Source organism: Manacus vitellinus, unplaced genomic scaffold (genome assembly GCF_001715985.3).
Source record: "Manacus vitellinus isolate BGI_N305 unplaced genomic scaffold, ASM171598v3 scaffold_32_pilon, whole genome shotgun sequence".
Taxonomy (NCBI): domain Eukaryota; kingdom Metazoa; phylum Chordata; class Aves; order Passeriformes; family Pipridae; genus Manacus; species Manacus vitellinus.
In genome coordinates, this window is record NW_021940460.1 from 8,574,350 (window position 1) to 8,599,481 (window position 25,132).

Genomic DNA, 25,132 nt, shown 5'->3' on the forward strand with positions numbered 1-25,132 from the left:
CTGGACAAGAACAGGGGAAGTGGCTGAGCTCACCCCCAGTGCTGCTGCTCGTGGCCAGCCAGGCGTGGTGTCAGCTCCTGGGTGCTCCTGTTGACCTTTCTGTAGTACCTTGTTCATGAGACATGTTCTTTATGAAGTGAATAAATTAAAGCTAATCATGTACCAGTGTTGGGACTTTTCCATTTGCAACCTTGTTCTACAGTTCACCCGCGAGTTCAGTTATAACCATGTATTAGTCATCCATATTTTATTTATGAAAGCTGTTTATACAGGAAAAACTGTTTTACCAATATCTTAATAAAACAGTAATTTAAACCACACTTCAGGCAGTCTGGTTATTTAAGAGCTAACAAAGACAGCAGCCACACTGTGTTCACTGTGGTCAAAGGGGGCTTCCTTTGATATCTAACAGGAGCTGGCTCTGTTGAGCTCTGACTCCATGGGGTTGCCCAGGGCCCATCACAGCCCAGCTCTGCTGTTTCACAGCCCAAAAGGCTGTGGTGGCACAGTCCAAGTAGATAAATAAATCTCCCAAGCCCCTTTCCCCACCTCTTTTTTACAAACCAGCTCCAAAAGTAAGTTCTCCATAAGGTGAGCAAATCACCAGCTCCTCTCTGGCCCCTCAAAGGCAGGACACAACCCCTGTGCCTGATCACTCAGTTCCTTCAGTTGGGCCTCTCAGCAAAAGCAAACCCTGTGCAAGTGCTGGAGAGGCAGAGCTCTGTGAGGACACCGGTTGAGCTGAGGGCAGTGATGCACCCACAGCCCTGCACACCCTGAGCCCCCACAACCACCACAGAGAGGGGCCTGGCCCTGGAACAGGCTGTGCTCCCTCTGCAGCTGAGAAACACAAACCCAGCTGGATAAAAACTGTGCATCCTCCTCGCTGCCTATCTGAATCAAGATTTAAGCATTTGGTCTGGCTTTTACAAACACAGCCTCAAGAATCCCAGAGGGGTTTAAGTGCTTTTCATTGAATAATTAAAGAAAAAAGTGACAGGTGGATGACAGGGAGAAGTTCCTCCCGTGAGCAGCCAAAGGGGCTGTGCAGGCCTGTGCTCGGACCCTGACAGCCCCCACCACCTCACTCAAACATCCAGAACTCCACCTCAGGTTTCAACATTCAATTTTATTAACAAAGTGCAAACAGTTTCAAACTAAATCGTACGGCACGGCCACGGCGGCACATTCACACGGACACAGGGCACGGGCAGCAGGACAGGCACGACACCGGGTACTCACAGGGCCTCATGCTTTGTCACTAACCAGGGGGCAGCTCCCAGAGGGGCTTCACAAGTAGTTGAGCAGCTCAAAATGTAACAACAGTGGCAAAGAGTTTGGCAATGGGTGCGATTGGTCCTTGTCACCGACCGGGGAAACACCTCGTGTGGTGCCTGTTCCACCCCAGCTCTGGAGCCACCGCCAGGCCCCGGGGGTTAAAATGAGGACAGTCCCACAGCTCGTGGTTATTCCAGCAGGACACACCTCCCAGGACAGGGCTCAGCACCTTCCCAACAGTTCCTCAGAGCACGTGAGGCTGGCAGAGCCAGCAGGAATGCAACCTGTAGTGCAAGGCCTTCCAAGGTCGTTGTGCCCCAGGGACAGGTTTAAGACAATGGCAGAAGAACCACAGAATGGAGAGCACACACAGCCATCGACAGCAGCCTCGGGCTCAGCTCCAGGGAATGCACACCCCTCTCCCCAGGGATGCAGTGGTGGGTCTTCAGGCCCCAAGCCCACACTCTACCTGTTCCAGACAAAGAGATTCCACTGAAAACCCTCCTGCTGGGGCAGCTTTAAGGATTCAAGCAAACACAGTCTTAGGAGTCAAAACTTCATGTCAGCTGCTTCAACCCAATCAGTTTTGTGCTGATTACAGAAGCATTCAGAACTCAGCCTGCCCTCCCTCATTCCCAGACTCCTCATTCCCTGGTGGAGCTCAGGGGGGCAGGGCAGCCATGGCCTCCCCCTGGTGCTGCCAAACACAGGGATCAGACTGTACCAACACCCACAGCAGGAGGAGTGTTGGCTCTGTGGCTGCAGCTCCTGGAGCAGCACAGGGAAGGTGCAGCCCCAGGGCTGGCCAAGGAGAACCGTCCCCGTTACCTGGTGGTGTCGTCTCCAGGGACAAAGCCGAGATCGTCAGAACTCACTTGGTCGCCATCCGGTAACACCGAGGAGTGTTCTGGGGGTGACACACCAACAGAGCCCAGTCACCTTCACCAGAGGGGCACCAGAACACCAGTGGGTGCTCCCTCCCCTCCCCTGACTCAGCCCAAACTTCACCCCGGGGCAGCTGCAGCCTCCCAGCTTTGATCCATTGACTGGAAGTTAAAGCTTTTACACCAAAAGTGAGACAAGTTCCTGAAACTTCACTGAACTGCTCCAAGCTCATTCCTGCCAATTAAGATGCAAATCCATGTCTAAGGCAGTGGTTACCTCCCTGGAATTAGCCTACTTACAGTGCCAGTGCTGGCACACAGGGAGTTCCAATTCGGAACTAGCACTGTGGGTTTTCCAACCCTTCCCCAGGAGACTCACCTGAACTGACTTCTCAAGGCTGGGAAGAGTTTCCCTTTCCTGTTTTGATCTGTTTTAACTGGTATCCCAAGAGAGGAGTTCCAAATCTTACTGGCACTTGCTTGAGCTTTAACACCTCCACAGCCCCCCCCCCTGGGATCTGTATCCCACAGCCGTGTGGGAGTGTTTGGGAAGGGGGGCTTGGAATATCCACCCTACCTTCGGTGGAGGGCTGGACAGAGAAGGCCTGGTTGAACACCTCTGAGGGCGAGGCCTCCTCCTGCTCCTCGTTCTCCGTGTCACATTCGATGTCACTGTCGCTGCTCATTCCCGGCAGGAGGTGCAGGACGTGCTTCTGGCACACCCCGGCTGCAAGAGACACCAGAGACAGCCCAGGCACAGAGGATGGTGAGATCCACACAGCTCAGTTATCAGACCTTTTCACATGGAAGAGCTCCCAGTATCACATCCCCAGGGCTGGCAGGAGGACATGGAGAGCAGTTCCATGTGCTTCCCAGAGCATGGAGGGATCTGACAGAGCAGCAGTCCCAGACCAAAATCTGCCCAGCAGATTTTGCTGGGCAGCCCCACTCCAGAGGAGCAGTTCCCACGTGCCACCAGCTGAGCCCAAGCCCAGGAGTGCAAATCTCCCTCCCCTCCAGCTGCAATTCAAAAAATTAAAGCTGCTTTCTGAACACGACCCGTGGGGCAGATGGACCTGCCAGAGCCCTCGAGCAGCACTGCATTTGAGTCACACCCAGCAAACAAATGACCCCTCAAAGCAGAACCACAGCTCTTGGTGCCATCAAGGTGGTGGTTTTGGCTGTGCCAGACCTTGGGTGTGCACTGGGCAGTTCTGGGGGAGACACTTCTTACTTCTTAAGAGCCAGCACTCATTGCTAAGGAAAAGCCAAGTGAGGGGCCAACTCCACTGCAGCTTTTCCTCTGAAAGGAGAACAGAATTGTAACATTTGCTTCCTGGGGTTTTTAACAATGAAGTATTTGAGGGTTTGAAGTGCTCTCCTATTGGGCTCTGCCCCAGGAGCGGAGCTGCATCACCATCACGCTGCAGTGACTAAGAGCAGAAATTCAGTTTTGTCACTGAGAGACCTTCTGCAAATGCCAACTCCCACACGATCCCGCACAAACTGCAGCTCGAGATGGATGCTGGCACCTTAATATAGGCTTTGAGCTACAATCCAGTCATTGAAATTCAAATCAGTGCAGGGGTGGAAGGTAGGAGAGTTTTAGCAAGATAAGAAAAACTCTTCTACGTGGACTTTCAAAAAAGAAAGGGAAAAAAAAAAGGCAATATTATTTTTTTCCAGCGTGGAAAGGATGCAGGAAGGGAGGGGGAAAAGTTTCCTCCAAGTCTCTAAGGAAACTGGCTTATGTACCACAACACCCAGCAGGAATGAAGTGCTGCAGAGGTTGGAGTGAGGACGTGGAGGAAGTGACCAGGGGGGTTTGTCCCTGAAGGCAGGAGACTTAAAAGCCAAGGTCACTGACCACTGTTTTAATTAGAAAAGAAATCCTTTTCAAGGTCACTGGACTGGACACCAAAGCAAAAACCTGGAGACAAAAGAAGAGGTACAAAAAGCAGCTGGTTGTCCAGGGAGGGAGGTGGCACCACATCTGCTGCTCCGTGACATCCCCGTTCCTCCACACACAGCAAGGACACACAGCCCCTCTCGTCGTTCACGTTTATTCCACAGCTGCCAAACGTTACAGCAAAGTTCAACAGCCATGAAAGCAGGTTTTGGGGCTTGTTGGCTTTGGGGGGTTTTCCTCCTTTTCTTCCCCCCTCGAGGTCCCAGTGCAGAGGCGGCTCAGCAGAGCCCCAAGTGCTGCCACGTTGCACCCGCCCCCCCCGGCACCCCCGTTACCTTCCTCTGGCCCCGCAGAGGTGCCTTCTGAGGCCATTCCCTGCAGCTCCCCGGGCTCAGAGCTGCTCTCCAGACCTCCTGCCTGTGCCCCTTCTGTCCGACAGCCCTTGGAGTTTGAGCTTGAGAAAGAATTCAGGGGAAACGCAAAACCCCGCGTTAGAAATTCGGCTTGGATTCGGTCACAGAAACAAATCCTTTTAGTGCCACATCCAGTTTTACTCATTGTTTAAATCTCCTGCATACCCACTTAAACTCCCAGCTTGGATTGATTTAGAAATATTTAAAATCTGAAAAAAATTACTCCTCAGACTTTTCCAGGTTTTTTTCCAAAAAAGGTGACTTTAGCTACTTAGAAAGAAAGAACCTGAGCACTCCCTTGCCCTTTGCTTAGTTGCCCAACAGGGAATTATCATGAAACAGCTGAAAAATAAAGGCACAGTGAAAAACATCATCTTAAAACAAGGAAATCAAAAGTGATTAAATCTCAGTCAGAGGATATTTTGCATGGAACAGTGGGAAAACAGACTGGGATGCCTTTCAAATCCAGGCTCCAGCCACAGTTGATCAAAATAAAAGAAAAAAAACTAAAAAGAAAGAAAAGGAAAAAAGAAAAGACAACTTGTAACCTAGTTATAAACCCAAAAATTAATGTCCAGAGGGAACAGCAGCAAGCAAGTAAACTTCAAAGTAATCTCCCTTTCATGCTACAAGCACCTGGTTTTAGTAGATTGTGGAGTTTTTTGTGGATCAAGGGAAGGTGGGGGAGGAGATAACAGGAGGAAAGAAGAATAAAACCTTTACCCCAGAGCACCAACTTTTCTGGTCTTCTCCACAGCAGCCAAGCCAGCCAGGGCAGAAACTCCCCCGTCGGAATCTGAGCCCTCACAAGGCCTGTCCTCCTTCGGCAGCGCCTCGGCCGCGCCGGCCAGGGCCCGGTGCCGACTGCCCAGCTTGGAGCTGCCCAGGCCACCTGAGCAGAGAGAGCACAGCTGTGACCCTCCATTCCCCCTCTGAGCACCTGAGAGGGGCAGAACAGCCGTTCCTCTGTCAGGTGTTCCCTCATTTCCACTCGAAGTGAAGCCCTGGCTTTGCCAAACTCAGGAGCGGCCCCATCGTACAACTCCTACAGCCCCCGATCCAGGGGATTCCTCGAGTTCCCTTCAAGTCAAACCACAATTTAAACCTGGGTCAGTACTTTTTGATCCAGGATTTTCCCTGAAATATCTTCATTGAGACCAAAAGTAACACCTAACACATCTATTTATGCCCACTGTGAGGCTCTGCTTCCCAGATCGGCTCCCAAAAGATACAGGAACATTCACTACATTTGGGAAAGGATCCAGGCAAGTTTCAGGGAAACTCCAGATGCCAAATAAAAGACTTGTGGAAAAGCTTTCGTACAACAGATGCCAAGCTGTGCCCTGTCACACAAGGACCAATGACCTGGGTTACCTTCAGGGGTCTGAGTGTCTCCCTTCACACGCAGATTCACATCTCCACAGTCCATGGCTCTCCTCAGGGACAGACTTCCCGCTGCTCCGGAGCGAAGGGGCTTTGCTGAGTTGCTTTTCTTACTGGCAGCTGCAAAAATAGTTTTAAGATGTGACAAAGTGTTCAGTCAAACCACTGCAGTATCCTGTCCTTGTGCTTAGGTAAAGCTCCACATTATTCTCATTGCTCATTAACTCCCAATCCTGCACAAAACTCCTTCCACGGCCTTCCTGTCCAAGACCTGGGCTAGAGGGAAGCCTGGCTGACTGTGGATGTGGCCAAGAGTATGCAAGTCATGCTCACTGGCTTTACACTAAGGCATCCTTCACAAAGTTCCATCCACATTCCTTCAGTCAGCACGAGAGCGTAGAGAGACCCAAACCCAACCCCTGGCTTACTTGGATTTTAGAAAGATTTCAAGTTAGTAAATACAGCAAGTCTGTTTAATTTGTGCCCTGGCAAGCACCAGGCAACAGCCTCAAGTTCACAGCTGGGCCAGACACAGAGCAGTCCCCAGGGAGTGACCCTCAGCCTGGATCAGTTTGACCCTGGGTTAAGCCTCAGAATGTTCTCACTGCATCAGGTGTGTCACTGGCTGTGGAGTAAAGTTTGGGTGAACTCAGTTTCAGTGACATTTACTTCCTCCAAGGCAGGGCAGGGTTACATTTCTGGTGCTTGCAGCTGAACCTGAGAATGAGGAACTACACAGGGCCTATTTCCAGATGCTGAGATGTACAAACCACCTGCAAGGGTGACATTTAAATCCCCCCTTTTCCATGCACTTACAATTCCTTATGTAACAACTGGTGACTGAAGACTTTGTCAGCAGTTCCATCCCTATTTCCTGCAGTTTGCTGCAGCTGTCGGTCCCACAGGCAGCCAGAGCCCCCTGCTCGATGGAGAAGAAGCTGGGCTGTCCCTCACCAGAGCCAGCATTGCTGCTCCTCACTTCAGACAGCTGGTTCTTCACATCTGACATTTTGCTTCTGACTTCAGCCATCTGGGTTTTCAGCCTCTTCAGCATCTTCAGGTCGGGCGGCACTCGCCACATGGCCTGGTGCCGCCGCTGGTCCCGCTCCTTCAGGGAATAGGATGAGGCTTCACCAAGGGAAAAGTCAGAGACCACAGCAGGTGAATAAAACCATTCTCCAGGAAACACAGACATCAATTTTTAACAGCTCATTTGCCCTGCTATAAAAATGAGGGACACAGGTTCTGTCCTGGTGTGGCACCACACTGAGGCTGCAAGCACCGCACAGCTACTGGGACAGCAAGGGTTTGTTCCCTGTGATGGAACAAGGCCCCAGAACCTGCCCTCTGGAAGGAACCAGGCTCCCAGTACTGCTGCAGGAATTCTGGTGACACCTGAGTTCACCAACCAGGCTGCCAAGTTCATGCCAACTTTGTTACATGTTTTTAGAAAAATTGTTGACTGTCTGTATAAAATTTTTGTACCACTAACATATGTGAGCACAGAGAACTCAAAGAAATCAGAAGCTAGGGAAGGAATTCCCTTAAGTACCTCCCAGTAGAAGATCAGGTCAAGCAGCTAATACCTGAGTAAGTCTGTGCTGCTCAGCTGGAATTAGATCAACCTGGATGTTTGTGTGAAGTGTTGTAAATTCTGTGAGTGTTTCACTGCAAATTCAGCTGTTCCAAACCCTGAAGTCAAGTGGCTCTTAGAAACCTTCACCCCAGGAGGTGCAGTCTGGCAAACTCCAAATGCAACAGCAGCTTTCTCTTCTCTGACCAGCCTGAATAAGCTCTGGGCACACTCAAACCTCAAGGGAACCTCCACACAGTGGGTGATTTTGGCTGTGTAACCAGCAGCTAAAGACAACCAGGAGGCCACTCAGCACAACAGGAGAGCTTCACCCTGCTCCAGTGGCACAGCACAAAGTGCAAAGCCCTCCCCTGAACTCCTTTTGTCCAGGGCTTTTTCCAGGCAAACGAGAGCTGAGACTCACAGTTCATGTGCTGCTCCCCTCTTTTCATCCTTGTCGAAGTGACTTCCATTTTTGGAAATATGGGTTACAGCCACTGAAAATTCATGACTGTTTATGTAACTACATTTAAAAAGCTAATGACAAAGGAACAAAACAAGGGAACAAAGAGTTTGAGTCAGCTTTTACATTGAGTGACACCAGTGGCACTGTGGCAGCAAACCCAAGCAAAGGGACTATTATTTCTCTGCTGTTCTGGGGAGTCACCAAAGGTTGTTTCAGAACGACCTGAGATGAGATGCTGTGGTGGTGGGGCAGCAGCTCCAAGTGTTAAACATGATAAATGCATTATTGAGGTTTGATTTAGTTTTAATTCTTCACTAACAAAACCAGGGGAAGGAGCAGCCTCCAGGACCAGCCCTGGGTGCAGATTCCCAGCTCTCCTGCCTCTGCTGCACGGGGAGTTCGTTGCTGTTTTCGGTTGAAGGGTCCTAAATGAACCACAAATACCCTTCAAAGTCTTCAATTATTCAAATGCCATCACTATTTTTGGCTCCTGACATTTTGATCCATTCCCCTTCCACAAGCACTCACACGTGCTCTTCCAGCCTCACAACTGCACACATTTTTCTGCTCCTAATTGCCTTTCTCATGCAGAAGTAAATCCCAGGATTTATTGTGTTAGTTTACTCTGTTCTCCAAGTACTCCCAGCCACTCTGGGTACCAAATATGTGCAGGGAGAGGTGGACCTGCTGCCTCAGCAGAGAGCTGCTGTGTGTTGTGTTGGCTTTCAGAGCTAACCCCTTCCAGAAAAGGCCCTTCCAGTCACCTCCCACTGCTCTCTGAGACATTCCCAGGCTGGAATTAAATCATCTGATGTGTGATGTAGTTACCTCTGTTCTGCAGAAGAGAGGCAGGAGGACGTGGCTGAAGGCCCCAGAGGTTTTCCATACCATTCCTGTCTTTCAGATCCAGCAAGTGAATTAAAATTAAGGGATCTATATCCAGCAAACTGCTGCTGGCTGTGGAGCCCAGGGCACTGGCTCCCCGTCGGGAAGGTCTCCCACTGGCACTGCTGTAGCTGTGGCTTGTGCCTAAAGAAGAGAAACAGAAGGAATGGGAATGTGTGGGACACAGGGATGCATTATTCCCCAGGCAAAATAAAGAGACAGAGTTATCCAAGCAGATTAAGAATGAACACATTCCATGAAACTTAACAAGACATCGGTGTTTCATGGATTTATGGGTTCTGAAAGCAATCAGATATGCTTTAATTAAAGTTTAAGATAAAAAGCACAGGGAGGGGGGAAGTGCTTCACTTCCTACCTTTTATGTAAGTCTCTTAATAAATAGATTTGTTAACTCATCAATACAAAGAGCATTTATTTTGAAGACATGCCAAACTTTCTAGGTGTGGTGTGGGTGTCCCCAGTTAAATCAAGGAGGGACATTCCCCCTACACAGTGGCCAAGGCTCTCAAAGGATGCAAAGCCTTCAGAGAAAGTAGTTTGATCTGTGGGACTAAATTTGTACAGTTTAGAACAACTCCCTTCCAACACAGCCAGGCTGGAACTAACAGTCAGCCTGGAAAACAGGTAAATGCAAGAAGCTCAGGTGAAGAGATCGTGTCAGCTTTTACAAATGCTGTTAAAAAATGTGTTCCAAAACCTCCTAAATTCCTACAGTTCCTACAGCCACTGTGCTACTACTCTAAAGGCTCTCCCTGCAGAAGGAGACACACGAGTCCTTCAGCTTCCAAGCTCACAAGAAATTTTCAAGGAGTTATTCAACAGTTAAGGAATTCTGTCTCTCAAGCCCTGGCAGATTTGCACCAGCAGCACAAACAGCACTTCCAGAGAATGGCACTTTTGGTAGCTTTGCCATAAATAAATATATTATCATTCCATAAAGGTATATTTTCCTCAGAGTCTTATTAACCTATGACTGTCATCATCCCTAGGCTGCAAGAAATCCTGGAATACTTTCATATTGCATTTAAATTGCAATTCTGCTTCACTTGTGAGGATTCTTTACTTCATTCCCTCCACACTCTTTAGGTTTTGCAGGGCACTAAAACCTGAGTGAACGTGTCACACACTCAGAGGTCACAGAGATACCAGTAAAAATTGCTTCTCAGTTTACTTTTGATGGGAACACAAGGAATTTCAGAGAGGCACAGAGCTGCCCTCCAAACTTGTACATCATTTTTAAACCAGCAGAAGACTTTTCTCCCCCCCTTTTTTTTATTGAACTGACGAAGTGTTTCTGCTACACTGCAATAATCAGCACAAACCACATGATGCAGCATTTCCAAAAATAGAAATGCCTGCAGAACACGCAGCTTGGCTTTGCTTCCAAGAAGAAGAGGGGAAGGAATCCAGCAGTGTTTTGCAGGGGTGGGAATTCTGAAGACTTTTTTTTCATACCTGATGCTCCAGGAGTAGCAGCAGCTGCTGCATCCTCCACGAGATCTCCCTCTTCCAGCTCCATGGTACTGGTGTATTCCACGTCATTCTCTCCAGACCTTGGAGGATGAGCAGGCAGGAAAACGGAAAATACAACTATTAGCTTTTCTCAGCTCTTGTTAAACGTTGTGGCACAAACCTCAAAACCAACCCAAAGTGCTGTAAATAGTATTTTCTGCATTCCAAGCTACACAAGCTGAACAATGACAGTATGGAAATGAAATGACTGACTCAACCGAGAGGCCAAAAGTGCCACTCGTACCTAAGACTGCAAAACCTGTCCTGCAAACTTCTATATTTGCACATGTTGTAACACATTCTCATGCTTTGATGAAGATTCCAGAATTTGACATTGGCTCAGCCAAGGGTTTTGAATTCCCCATTTTAAGCACCTGTCCTTATTATCACTCCTCCTGTTGCTACAACACTTCCCAGCACCAAACCTCTCTTTTCTTACAGTGCTGAAACATTTCTCAGGAGTGTTTTGGGAAAGAACCTTCACAGATCATCACTTGTCAAAGACAAATGCAACACTGAAATAAATAAAGAGATCAGGAAGATGGTAACTAGCTGACCAAAAATTCAATGTTTAGTGTTAACTCTGAGCTGTTTCCAGTGTGGGAAGCACCTCTCACCTTGCACTGGAATCCCACAGACCCCACAGCTGTGATACAGCAAATGAAACCACTTCCACTGGAACTAGGATGATTGCCCTGGGACATAAAGTGATGACCTGAAAGGCATTTAAAGTTACTCACATAGTTTCTTCATCTATATCATTCTCTTCAGTGTTACTGGTTGCTGTTGAACTTGCTGAAGAGCTGCTGCCATCCAGGTGGTTCACCTCATCTTCCCCAGCGAGGTCTATATCCAGGTCACCATCTGAGAGCTCGTGCTGCAGGGAAAACAGCGAGGTTTTGGATAAAGGAACTTGTTGGTTGCACCTTGGTGCATCCCCCAAAAGCTGTGAACAGAAACTCTCTCTCCCCAGGGTCATCCTGTCACACAGAAGGGTCTCAAAGCACAGTAAGGGTTGTAACAGAAAAGCTGGATTTTTCACATGGAATTTGGAATTTTTTTTGTGGAGGGATCCATTAGCTCTGTTCTGGAACAACTCTCACTGACAGCTCTCGAGTGTGTCACCTCCTATTTCCACACCAAGGATAATAAATCTAATTTACAGTTCAGGAGCTCCCCTGTGTTTCTATTGCTGTCCCATCGCAGAAAGCTACAAACAGAAAGGCAGGACACAGAAAAATTCCTACATTCAAGTCTTCCTGCTGGGTCTTCTCCTCCTCCTCTTCCTTGCTCTCCCGTGCTAATCCTGGAGCAGAGAAGTTCTCCAGCAGAGCTTCAATGCTTTGGCCAGGTTTCTTTGACCTTGTTTCTGACCCATCATCGTTCTGGGGACTGAGATGAGTGTCTGGAGGTGAAACCCCTCGTGACTTCTGGGTCCGGGACAGTTCGATTGCAAGCCTCTGAAATGTCCCAAGGAGGCACAAAAATAAACAGAGAAAACAATGATGGACCATCACCATCAAATCCATAAGTCTGGTGACTTGCATTGATACTACTTTAATAACACCAATATCAAACTCCCAATAGGCACAATTGACAATTGTGAATATTGTAACCTAAACCAGGTAATTAATTACCTGTCAGTTAAAGGTGATTTTACATTCTCACACATTTCACTTACTTCTTTAAGGTTATTTATCTGTTGGATATAACTTGTCTGAGCTGCCTCCAGCTGAGCAATGTACCAGTGTTGATCTCTGCACTTCTGGAAGAAAGTTGGGGAGCGCACTTGGAACCTTCAAAGGAACGTTGGAAAAGGTTTTTATGAGGGTTTTTGTTAGGTCTGTGTATTGGTGTCCCCTCCTTCCTCCAAAAAGCCCTGGAGAAGAACATCTTAAAACCTAAAATCTAGTGATAAAATAAACTTAACAGAGAACTTAACAGACATCAGGTGCTTCTGTGCTCAGTGTCCTGAACCCCCTGACTGGCAGCAGGGAGAGTTCTGTAGGAGAGGAAGTTCCTCACAAACCAACACTAACAAAATTCACACACTACAGACAATATCTGAAGCAGATGGATGCAGCTCCTACATTTTCTCCTAATATAGCAGTTCCCAGTGACTGCATTAGTTCCCTTAACTTACAGACTCTCTTTATTCCCACAGCTCTCCTATGCTCACTACAGCTGTTTCTAAAGAGTGGAGAAAGCACCCTTTTCCTTCAATTCCATGAGCTACAGACCTCTAACCCTTATTAAAGGTTAGAGGGTGAAGGTTCTTTCCTTAACTTATTAAAGTCAGGAGCAGCTACTCCTCAAAGTAAGAGACACTTCAAATTTCCACAACTCCCTCCGGCAACTCCCTCCTCTGAAGCCGCTGACGGTGAAATCCATTTATGACAAGACACATTTTAAATTCCACTCCCCAATTCTCTCCTGTTTCAGCAGCAGAGGTGACACTGAGCCCCCAGAGCTGCCCCTCACCTGAGGATGACGGTGTCGTTCTGCCTGTTCAGGTAGCCCTCGTTGGCCAGCAGGTCCAGGCGGAAGAACCTGTTGTAGCCCCAACATTCCCCGACTTCAAAGTCGGAGGCGAACTCGCGGATGATGTTCTTGGTGGGGTCGTTGGTGGACTGGTGAACCATCTCCACACGGTACTCGTACCTGCACAGGGGTCAGGGCCAGAAGAAAGGAGTCAGGGCTGCTGAACAGCTCAGGTTTAGCACTTGCACTTCCCAAGAGGCTTCTCTGCCCAGCTGAAAAGTCTTCAAATAACACTGAAACAGTGCAAGGGGGAAGAAAGGAGCAAAAGGGAGCAGAGCGAACTCTGGGACTGAGCTCTGAGACAGATACTCTTATCAGTTGTTTTGCCAACTTGCTTTCTATCTTGAGAAAGCCACTGAGTAACAACTTTAAGTAATCTTTGGGAGCAATGCAAAGCTCAGTGAACAACAGAAGTCCCACCATTCTTTCCAAGAGGGCTCTGCATCAATCCCTGGCAACACCACAGAACTTGAGGCCACTCTCAGCAAACACCAATAGAAAAAATACCCAATGTCTGTTCTTACTACAGGTTTACTTACTTGGATGTCTCTGGCAATCCAGCAGACAGCTCCAAGAACACAGACAGGTAGTAGCCCCGTACTACTCCATTCCCATCCTTCAAATAAAATTGAGAAATTAATTAAAAATCAGAAAAAAAAAGACATCTTGGTATAGAAGGTTTAGAAAAGTTTAGAAAACAGCTTCAAACAACACTGAATTTGCAGAAGGAATCTACTCTGGATGTTACACTTGTGATTTTTAGTCTTCGGTGACCTCCTACTCTAACATGAATCAAGGAATTTGCAACTGGAAGCATATCCACAGTAGTATTGGTATCTCAGATACAGATCTCAAGGCAAAACTTTTATTATTCTATTAACACTTTAGGGTTTTGATTTAGTGGAAGTCTGAATAGACAAACACTTGTCAATGTATCAGAAAAACATTATTTCAGGTCAAGCATTAGTTCTGAAATATTTTACACACAGTCACATTTCACAGCTACTTAATTTTTGAGAAAAAGAGCCATTTCTTCAGGAAAAAACCCCATGCAACATGAAAAAGTTAGATCAGTTAACTGAGAAACAATATTAGAGTCACCAGAAATCAAGAAGAAGTACAGCAAAACCTCCATCACACTCACCTGGATTAAGGACGAAGAATGGCTCAACTTCAATCCTCCAGGTTGAAGGAACATTTCAACTTACCATTGAAAAAATAGATTTTAATGCCTTCTGACAGCACAACTCATGCAGCCAATCCTGAATTCACTGATAACCTACACACCTTTCTGTCTCTGCACTGCAAGAACACAGTTCTGGGCATATGTGGGTGTAAAAAATGGAGCCAGTTCCCTGAGGATGCCCCAGAAATCACTGACAGGCACAACTGGTGCTCCACCACCAAACATCTATTTCTGCAGACCAGGACTGTAAAAACATCCCACCCTGTGGGTTAACATTCCAACATGGACAAAGCTACTGCTTCAGAAATTGGAATATTCAGCCCACTGAAAGGACTTTAGTTCATTACACACGTTTTAAATGCCCAGCTTGAGAACTGGATGCACCGTGAACAACTAACACCTTGTCCTCCTCCCACCTTCCCCAATAAGTGATGTTCATGAACAAAGAGTAAGCTTTTCTACACCTCACTTCTGCAAGAGACATCTGCAAATAACCACTGAGACATAAAGGGCAGAAATAGCTGTTAAAATTTCTCTGCCATATTGGTAAGCCCCATTTTTAATTGCTTTTAAATCAACCAGGTTAACTGTAGGGACAATGTTCCTGCTGGAGAGCTGGAGGCAGAGAATTCTCCAGAGTTGGTGATCAACTCTACAACCTTCTGATGTTCTTCTCCTACAGCTTTTTACGGACAACATAAGTGATGATTCCTGACAGGAGAAGCCTGGGAATGCTGGTGAAGTGTCTGGGATGGGGTGACAACTGCAGCAGAAGACAGAACTCACCGGATAAACCTTCAGTCTCCAGCAGAGCCCCGACACCTGCAGGGGGGGGCTGTACACGGGGTCCGCTCGCTGGCGCAACGTGCTGGGGGGGAAGGAGGAAACACCTGATTTTGGGACAAAGCAGAACCTTCCCTGGGACCCTGAGCTGCACAAACAACTCCACTGTTCCATTCCACAACCATCCTTCTTGCTGCAGGAGCATGGAGCAGCATATGTGAGCTAAGTGCCCATCCAAATCTATGTACTCCTCCTAAAATTGTCCCATTTTTATTTAAAAAATAAATATCCCATTTTATCATGAGAAATCTTTCCAGCAAGCAGTTTAGCTGGGGTTGATTGTTCACCTGGCAAACAAGAGATCTTTTAATGGAATTCCAAGATCCAACAATTTTCTGTAAAAACTATTTTGTGTTTTAAATTACACTACTCATGGAGGGAAGACATGGAAGAAGGTTCCCAACATTCACACTAATTTAAGATAAATTCTTACCTGAAGTTTTCCAAGACAAACGTAGTTGAGTCATAGGCTGGAACCAACTCACTGCGGGGGAAGGAATAAATATATGAGAGTGGAATAACAGGACATTAAAAATCCCAACTTTTGGAGTCTGCAGAAGCCTTTTAGATAATTTGGGTCAGTAGAGCCACTGGGTTATTGTGGTATCATTCCATCTGTAAGCCTTCTCTCCAGTACCTCTCCATGTGATAGCACACAACAATAAAACTAATATTTATAGCAACCAGAAGTATTTAAGAGGATTTGCCCTTTTACCTGTGCTGGCTAATAATCTCCTAATGTGGTGAATTTTTAATGTAAGGCTCCTTGGCAGCTCTAGAAAGGATGAAACTGTTGGTGGCTGAAAGCACAACATTTAAAGTTTGTTTCAGACCACCTTGGTGCCATTAAAAAATGAACATTCAGAGTTAAATCATGACAAGGCCAAACTGATTTCTCTAATTATTGAGACTTCTTTTACTTTCAATTTTTTTTGACGTATTTTTCAGGGAGCCTAAACTGCACAGGCTCCCACAGAACCCAGCAGCAGCAGCTCTCTCCTCACGAAGAACTGTGCTATGAAGTGATTTTGGTTGGATATTCTGAATTAAGGTGACCTGCAGAGGCATCTCATGAGAGCCTTGCAATTATACACTGAGTGACCCAATAATAAGAGGGAAAAAAAAGGACAAATCAGTAAACTAAGTGTAAAAGAGAAAAAAAAGAGCTGGAACCCACTGTCCTGAGTCCCCAGTAGGGACTACAGACAAAATAAGCCCTGCTGGAACAGAAAAGCCTACTTGCAGCACAGGTTACCAGGAGGAGTAAGTTGAGCAGATGCTCTGCTGTAAGAGACTTTTAAACATGATTTTAACAAGCAAAACAAACCTTTATGAGAGGGTTGCCAAGTTCAGACTACAAACAGCAGAGAGATGCAACACTGACCTTGTGAAGTCTGGGGGGACAGGAGTGGTGACAAAGGAGGCCATGGGCTTCCTATGGACCTGCTGGAACATCATCAGGATCTCTGAGCTCTTGGATATCAGCTCACTCTTACTGCAGGATCGTAACTACGGGGGGGAAAAGAAGGAAAAAAATCCTTAGGTCAGTAGAAAACAAAGGTTTTGACCGTTTTTGCTTTTAAACAAATAAATTGCACTTGTGTCACAGCTTCAGAAAGTTTACCCACAACACGGTGTGAAATGGAGCTTGGAGGTTTTGGTTGCTTTGTTTCTGAAATTCTACAATGACAGTTACAACAACCATGTCCTTCACTTCGGTTAAAGTAACTCAGATATAACTTTATAGTTTTATAGGATATTGCTATTAATCCCTGTACTAGTTTATCAAGCAACAGAACACCTTTGATTACTCCTAGAAGACAAATGTGTTTTTAAGAAGAGATTGTGCAAACTGAGGCCACTTAAATGAAAAGGTATCCTTGAGAAACACCCATCAATTAATAGTTTCAAAATAAAAAAGTAAATAAGAAGGGCCAGCTGAGAAGGGAGCTGTGTAACACAACATTCCATCTCTTCTCATAATCACCTGATGTTCTACTTCCTGAAGCAGAGTTTCCAGAAGTTCAGTTTCTTGAGTAAGTGATGTCTTTTGACCTGTTTAAAGAAAAGACATGTTTAAAGAAAAACAACACATACTCACTGGATTTTAAGAAACTGCACTTCTCTTTCTTTTTTTTTTTTTTTCCACTTGGACCTGCCCCAGAACACACTTAGAGGATTTCTAAATATACCAAGGTTGATTGAGAAAGCATTTGAAAAGCAAGTCTAGGGTTTTAATTAGAGCTGTAGTGAAGAACTCACTTGAGGTTAAGGTAATAATGAAACATTCTGTGTCCCAGAAAAGGCAGGTTTGTTGTTTTGGGGGTGCTTTTTGGACAAAAAAAAGCAAGTTTGCCTGCACTTCTGATTTTTTTTTACATTAAAATGAGTATATATTACAAAGATGGACTCCTTGACCAACATAAATAATGGTGAAGGAACCACTTTAGTTGAAAGGTACTAAAAACATCTTCCAACCAGATGGGAATGTTCTCTAAGTTATTATAGAGGAGTTTGTAACAGAATATAACCAGGTTATGTCTAACAACTTAGAACTGTATCACAGTAACTACTTAACTAACCAAAGGCTTTGCTGGAGGTGGAAGTTTCCTGCCAGCAGTTAACACACTTAACTCCATAAAGTGTCTAAGGACTCACATTCCCCGGGAAAGAAAGTTTCCCAATGGATTTACACATTGTTAACATATTTCTCCCACCCCTAAAAAAGGCCCCAAATCCCTACCCATTAGAGTTATAAGCTTATTCTTGAGCTGAGTGTCCAGCCTGGCAATCATCATCTCCACGGCGTTGCGGATCTCCCGCACTCGCTCGTCCTTGGCGCTGCGCACGGCCTCCACATTCCTCTCCTGGAGCAGGAAAAACACCCCTGAAAACATTCACTCACACATTGACTCTGCTCTCTCAGATCCCAGAAATCCCTCAGTCTCCCCCCAGCCCTATGAAAAACACAAGTAAATAAGTCCCAGTCCTGTTGAAGTCTGAATGTTTGGAATAAAACAACAGGAACGTGGTTTTGAGTAAACTGCATTCCAGGATGTTCCTGGTACAGCCGTGATTTCCCTGGATCCATCAGCGTGCCCTCTGGCGGGTGCCCAAAGGTTAACAGGGAAGCTGAGCAACATTTTCTCATTACACAGGGATTTCTCATGTGGGGATTCTTTGTATCAAAATCTGAAAGTGCAACCAGCGGTTTCTCTGCTGGAATTTGAGCAGCACAGAAAAGTTCTTTGTGGTAACAAGAATAGTGTGATAAAAAGAGCTCCTTCTCCCTGGCAGGTGAAGGCCACAAACTCTCAATATTTTACAAACACAAGTGGTGATACAACAGCCACATCTGAGCTGGAGCAGAGCTCACCTACCACAACAACAACCTGAACAGCACAGGCAAAAAATCATACAGAAACTTGTTAAAAAAACCCTGATTTTATTTGCACAAAGACCAAACAGTATAAATATAACTGCATTCAGCAGAATATAAAAGATAATCCTTCCTGGGATATAAGAAACTGCACTGAATTTGTGGAATTCCCACTGAAACTGTCAAAGCTGAACGTGCTGATATTTGGATGTCTGACACATTTAACCCACAGGGAAGAGAAAAGTACACAAACAAATCTCCAACTGGTGAGCTGCTCTACAGCCCATCCTGGAGGCTCAGATATGCTGCCAGTTTATTATTCTGAAGAAAGGAAAGTGAGCTCTGTTAGAATAAAGCATTTTTCTACCTGTTTAGCATGGCAGACTGCACTTCTGGAAGTGTAAGAACTGTGCAACTCCAGCTTTTAACCAGCACACCCCAAAAGAAAAATTCCCTGTTACCTAAGTCTAGCAACCACAAAACATTCTCAGTTCTGGTTTTGACCTTATCACATTGTGTAAGAAGAGTATAACTAATAAGTAAAAATATCTCTCTATGGGATAATCTCACAGCTTCCATGGAACAGCTTTTCGGAGGTACTGAAAACCCCCCGAACACGACATGGTGGATTAACTACTTCCACATCCCACTTTCCAGCTGTCCTTTGCCAAGGGAGTACCACAGGCAGACTTCCTTACCACTTCTTGCACCAAACTGATCAGCTCCATGAGTCTCCTCCTGAGCTTTGCCACTTCCTCGTTCACTTTGGTGACGTGCTGCTCATAGATTTCTGCCAGGGGCTTAAAAGTGTGTCCTCCGTGCTGTGCAAAGAGAAAAAGGAGGAGGAGGAGGAGGTGGTGAATAATAAAGCATCTCTTTTTCACTTTATTCCACTCCTATTAAATTCCTGAAAGAGAGGGGAAGAAAGCCTCTGAGTGTATCACTCATCCTGGAAAAGTTCCAGAGCAGATTGTATGTAGGAAGTCTGTCTTTCACTTCCCTTCTTAAGAAGTCATGAATTTGGCTTTCATTCCATCAAAGCTTCCTGTCAAGAGTTATTTGGAGTCTCAACAGTCCTCCAAAAATAAACTGCTTCATTCACTGTGCAACCCTCTAACAAATCAAACAGCGATTGAAGTTTTATTTTTATTATTAAAACATCCTTCCCAAACAAAGGCAGCTCTGTTAACCACTTGTATTCCAAACAGGAACAGCTGCTTCTCCTTGAAATGTGCAACTGAACGGATAAACACTGTGATGAAAAACACTGTGATGAAAAAAAGCTGTGCTACAGCTTTGAAGATAGTCAGGATCACAGGCCAGGACAATTAAATAATGTGTTATCTGTATTTTCTGAACAAGACTTCTTCTTTTGCCCAAAAACCCCCTCATGGCCACACAGAATTTGTGTAAGGTAATTGTGAGCTCCTTTTGGCAAAAATTCCATTTCCTTCTCTAATTATGAACAGCAAGTATCAGGTTTCACAGTCAATGTTATTAAATTATAAGTACAGGTGCAACTGCAGTATTTTCATGGCAATCCAACAGCCACAACAACAGTTTCACAGCATTTGTAGTTTTTCAAAGCTGCTGCCAAACACAAAGCTTGCAGCCTCTCAGTGTGTGCACATGAGCAAGTCTCCTCTCACCATTCCTCCCCAGAGTGCACACTGGTGGCAGATGCACTTCTTGCAGGTCCAGCAGAAAACACTGAGCTTCTCGTGATGATTTTCACACCTTAAACAACAACAAACAAAAAAATACACTTTTCATCAACAGAAAATAGCTGTGAATTTTCTACAAACTCAATTTAACATTTTCACTTGTTTTGCCACACAATACTGAGAGTAAAGCACAAAACATATTTGCAAGAAGAACACTTGCATTCAGTAAAAACCTTCTGTAAAATAAATGTGGCTTTTAGTATTCTCTCAGGAAGCACTTCACAGAAAGTACATTACTAAAACTGGATTTCTACCCAACAGATAAAGGATATCAGCATGGAATCAAGCTCAGAATTTTAGAAGTTCATGCTACACATTATTAAAAACCTAATCATACACTACCTAAAGTAACCACAGAAATGGCTCACAAGCTTTTAGGACAAGCTGAGCTTTGTCATTTCTCAAAATTTCAGGAACCCTAGGAAAACAGTATCTCAGAATATACAGGAAGCTCCAAAAACAAGGAAGGAGAATGAACACCAGTAGCATGACAGGGCAATAGTAGTGCCTTTTGGGGGAACTTTATGTATTTTCTTTGCTCTCCAACTGGGTTTATCAATTACATTTTCAGGACTAGAAGACAGAACAGCTTCCCTGCTGTTACGTGCTGAGATACCAAATCAGCAGGCACAGTCTTACTGGGGCTTACTGCCAAATGAACAACCCACTGAGATAAGACTTATTTCAGTTATCTGGTCACTGAGAAGGGTTGAGAGCCTTTAGAAGTATTCCTGCCCTTCGTGTTTCCCCCATCTTTCATTTTAAATGTGTCGAGTAGAACCAGAAATAGCAACTTTCTAGGCAAAGGCACCGAAGCGTGACAGAAACACCAGCACAACTCAGCTTTTCAGCGAGGGAAAGTTATCAGCTTGTTCCCTGATAACTAAAATCCCACTCCTGTAAGGCAAACCACAGAACACTTTATGCAGAGAATGCTCCATTTACTTGTCCTTCTCGTTCTCTTCATGCTTGTTGAGGTTGCAGAGCTGGAGTGTGTCGAGCTGCTGGGTGACCTCCTCTGCCCAGCGACAGTTGACGAGCTCCCGGAGCTGCAGCGGGGCCCTGCAAGAAGCACAGCAGAGCAGGAGCAACACTGGGGCTCCAGGAGAGAAAGGAAAAGCACTGAAGGGAATTTGGAAGTTCTACACTACCAGAAGAGTAACACAAAAAAAAAAAAAAAGCAGAAGCTGTATTAGTTATTTCAGGAAAAAAAATAAAAGAAATTTTTAAGTGGATTTGCCCGTTTGGGGGCTGGGGAGAGGTGGGAACACAATGAACCACCCCACAGGGCCACACAGAGCAGCTGCCTGATATCATACAAATTACTGTACTAAAACAGGACACAGTTCAGTCTGAACAGTGAGGCTTCTGGTCTCTGACTCCCATAAGAAAAATATAAAGAGCTCTAAGAGGAATTCCATTGAGTGACTCTTACTACACAAACTACATGCACTGAAAACAGCAGTGTTACATGGGAAGAACAAAGATCTTAGCCTGTCACAGAACTAGAATGTATTTTACAGTAAGTGTAATACCTGGGCCAATTTTTATAGTACCAGCAGCCAGGTCTCCCAGAAAAAAAAAAAAAAATGTAATCAAGCTTATAAATTTAATGCAACCTGCACTGAAAAAAAAAATAAAAAATAAAATCAATCCTAACAGGACAGTACAGCCAATTCCTGATAGTTTGTTTCTGATATTAAAAATACCTTACCTGCAATGAGGGCACTGAGCTCTTTGTTCAGTCAGCCAACGCTGTCATGGAAAGAGGAAAAACCTTTTTAAAGGGACTGTAAGAAAAGAATTGCAGGCAAGTGCATTCTATCATTAATTAGGAGTGACTTATTTTTATTATGCTCTTCCTCTATTTTTTCCTTTTTATTAGCAGATTTAACTGTTTAACCACTTAGTCACAGAAGAAGCTGCTATTTGTACCTTAGTAACAAGCAAGCACTTTTCTTAGATGTCAAAGGTGCTTCAGTCAAAATTACATAAAGAATTCTGAGGTACCAAATATTGCATTAGAAACCACCCACTTGGAAGATTCCTGGAGTCTCAGACTAAAGAGCATGTTTCAATAGAGGAAACCAAAAGGTACAAGAAGCCTATTTTTCAGTCTAATTAGTCTTCAAGGTAACTTATTCCTTCCTATTTATAGGCCAATTAAATACCTGCAGTTCAACGATCAAATCCACAAGGACCTGTGAACGTTTCCCTTCCAGAAAACTCCAGAGACAAACAGCTGAGCAAAGAACTTCACCTGCCCACTACAACTCACAAGTGTAAGAGCTCAGCAGTTGATGGGCTTATATTTGTCAGCTCACTACTACATTTAAAGATTCTCATGAATAATCTCTCACCACCCGGCAACAATATGTCATCCAACACTCTTAATATGCAGCACGAATCCTTCACCTACAGTTCTTGTCAGAGCTTTCAAAGCAAAGGATGAATGTCTGTTCCAGTTTCTGGAAATACTACTTGGAGGGCTGGAAACCTCAGCTGAACCTTCTCCTGCTACACCAACAGATAACTGCAGCTGGTTTGGAACTGAGGTGTTATACATTGGTAACCATCACCTTAAATTAACTGAGATTCTGGTGGTGCCCCAGACTCCTCTGAGAAAGATTTAGCCCCTTCTGATCACATCACGCTGGCCTGATGAGCATTATAAATCATCTCCAGGATACAAGAGGTGATGTTATGACCTTCCCAGATGCAAAGTCAGCATCTGATTCCTGTCCCAACTTTTGTCTCCCACACAGGCACCACAGACTCTCAGGAGATGCTAAAGAGGGAATCATTGTGTGTCTCTTCCTTAACAGCACTTATTCCAGATGGTCCCTATAATTAGCACCACGGAACGCAATGCACAGCCCGCCTAGTTTTTCCTCAGGGTGTTATAAAAGTGTTTGAAAGGGAAACTGAGGAGCACAGAGGAGGAAAAAGGAATCCTTGGAACTCCAGGAAAAGGAACAAGAACGTTCTCACAAGATCAGCCGGTTTTCAGCTCATACATTTGCAAAAATAAGCTGTGAGAAGCGAACTCACCCGGATGCAGCTGAAGCAGCACAGCTTGGAGCAGTGGGGGCACAGGCGAGCATCCCGCAGCTTCTCCATACAAATAAAACATCGGAACACCTCGGCAATGCTCTGCAAAGGGGGGATTATCACCATTGTTAAACCACAGGCTTTCAAACACATCAGAGTTGCCTTTGTTTTCCAGGCAGAGCGCCAGGTTTCGCTTCAGTTCCACCCCAAACAGCACATCCCCCAGCGAGGCACCACCTCGACACCAGGGCTCTCCTCCTCTGCACCATTTCACATCCTCCTTCTTCAAGGAATAGTTTCTCTGTTTGCCTCATCTTTTTTTTTTTTTTGGAGCAGGCCTTCCTCAGGCCAGGATATCATTCCTGCTTGAGCTCACCAGGGATTGAACAGTTGCCAGAAGAAGCTGTGCTGCACCTGCAGGCACTGCACCCACCGGTGTCACTGGACAGGCACCAAACTAATTCAAAACCATGGTAAGTGCAGGCATGTGACACACAGAATGCTAATGAGAGGGACTGAATTGAATGGCACATTTTTTTTTTTTTTTACTTTTATAAGATTTACATTCTTTTATGGTCTACCATTAGCTCTCTCACACCCTATTTAACCAATCTTGGGTGATAAAAATGTAACCCAACCTCTTTTTGCTATACCCATTTGAAGAGAGAACCATTCTGTTCTACAGAACAACCACCTCACCTCTCCCCATTCCCCAAACGAGACAGGTATTTTGAGGGCAATGTTTGCTTTACATATTGACAGATTTTTAACTGATAAAGAAGTTCTACATTCTGCATTATACAGGAGTCACGGTTTTAACTACGGAACTTTCAAAGGTTCTTCAGGAGGGTTAAATTTTTCCCCACAGCATTGAAATTATGAATCAGCACAAAAGCAAGATGCACATTCAATTTACAGATATCACAATAGGCCGTATACATTGCCTTCTTTAACAGGGGCAAACCATTGGAATGCAACACACAGCAGGTTGTCACAGATGGTCTTTCAAACCCTTCTCCGGTCTGGCTGCTCTCAGCCCACAGCAGGTGTGCGAGCTGCCGGGTTACAGAGAGCCCAGCCCGGTGCCAAGGCGGGCTGTGTGTGCGCCAGGTCTCCATCCTTCCCTCCGTCCCTCCATCCACCTCCGGAACTGGCACCCGCGCTGCTCCCGCAGCTCATTTCCTCCCACATCCCCACCTGCTGCCTCCCTGCGCACCCCGGAGCCGCTGCCGAGCGGCCTTTTTTATCCACCCCCCTCACACCGAGACAGAGCCCCCGCCGAGGGGTGAAGCGGGCAGGGAGCGAGGAGCCCCTGAGGGCAGTCCCTGAGGGCAGTCCCTGAGGGCAGTCCCTGAGGGGACCCCTGAGGGGACCCCTGAGGGGACGCGCGCGCCGCCCGCTCGCCGCTCACCTCCACGCTCTGCTCGTCCATGGCTGCGGCCCCGCCGGCGGCGGGCGTGGGGACGCCTGTCCCCGGCCCTCTCTCTCCGTGCCCGGGGTAAGGAGCGGAGGCTCCGCGGGGTTTGAGGAGGCGGCTGGGGCGGAGGCAGCGCCCGGAGCCCAGCCCCGCGCGCCCCGCCGGCCGTGACCGCGGCAGCGCGGGCGCTCGCCCCCGCGCCGCAGTGCGCTATGCGCGGGGCCGCCCGCGGAGGGCGGGCGCGCTGAGGGGAGAGCGGGAGGCGCGGCCGCCCCTGAGGGAACCGGCGGCTCTTCGGTGTCCAAAGTAAGAGTTTGACGCGTGTTTTTTTGGTAAAAGGGCAGCAGACATCAAAAAAGCAACCTATCCCTCTTCTTTCCTTCCCTTTTTTCTTCAATATCCAGGCTATTCCTCTTCCCATCAAACCCTAAACCGGCTCATCAATGAGTTCGGAAATCAGCCTTCCCCTCCCCAGGAGCACTAATTTAAATTCCTCTCCTTTGACAGACACAATTTTTCCCAAAACCCCACCGGAACTTGGGGTAAAACCTGGGATATCTTATCCCCTAATTAGGTCGAAATAAATATAGAAAAATTAAACATGCAGGGGAAAAAAATCCTGCTTATGTTTTTCACCGTGAGGGTGGTCAAACAGCGTTAACAGAGG

The 25,132-nt window shown here is 46.1% G+C and overlaps 1 protein-coding gene across 2 annotated transcripts; it reads right to left on the reverse strand.

Moving 5' to 3' along the window:
- Nucleotides 1-1,109: 1,109 nt before the first annotated feature.
- Nucleotides 1,110-24,644, reverse strand: TRIM37 (tripartite motif containing 37). Of its 2 annotated transcripts, none has more exons than XM_018076782.2 (25): nt 24,460-24,644; nt 23,049-23,150; nt 21,712-21,752; nt 20,943-21,059; nt 19,923-20,010; nt 18,972-19,094; nt 17,638-17,761; nt 16,882-16,949; nt 16,279-16,403; nt 15,328-15,378; nt 14,838-14,919; nt 13,405-13,481; nt 12,806-12,985; nt 12,006-12,120; nt 11,572-11,784; nt 11,065-11,201; nt 10,268-10,365; nt 8,735-8,935; nt 6,822-6,995; nt 5,859-5,987; nt 5,208-5,376; nt 4,407-4,525; nt 2,740-2,889; nt 2,107-2,185; nt 1,110-1,747 (listed from the first exon to the last, which is right to left on the reverse strand). In XM_018076782.2, the coding sequence occupies exons 1-25, from the start codon at nt 24,478-24,480 to the stop codon at nt 1,744-1,746; spliced, it is 2,787 nt and encodes a 928-aa protein (XP_017932271.1). In that variant the 5' UTR covers nt 24,481-24,644; the 3' UTR covers nt 1,110-1,743. The 2 variants fall into 2 exon arrangements, with proteins under 2 accessions (XP_017932271.1, XP_017932269.1); XM_018076780.2 differs by having other exon boundaries at nt 6,684-6,995.
- Between the last annotated feature and the right edge of the window lie 488 nt (nt 24,645-25,132).

What these genes read in the sequence shown, in the direction of transcription:
- TRIM37 (XM_018076780.2), bottom strand. Translation starts at nt 24,480, where the DNA reads ATGGACGAGCAGAGCGTGGAG. An exon ending in CTCTCTTCTGCAGAACAGAG is followed by an intron (nt 6,996 to 8,734) that starts GTAACTACATCA and finishes CCCTTGGTGAAG; the next exon opens with CCTCATCCTATTCCCTGAAG. An exon ending in TGTCCAGCCCTCCACCGAAG is followed by an intron (nt 2,186 to 2,739) that starts GTAGGGTGGATA and finishes TGTCACCCCCAG; the next exon opens with AACACTCCTCGGTGTTACCG.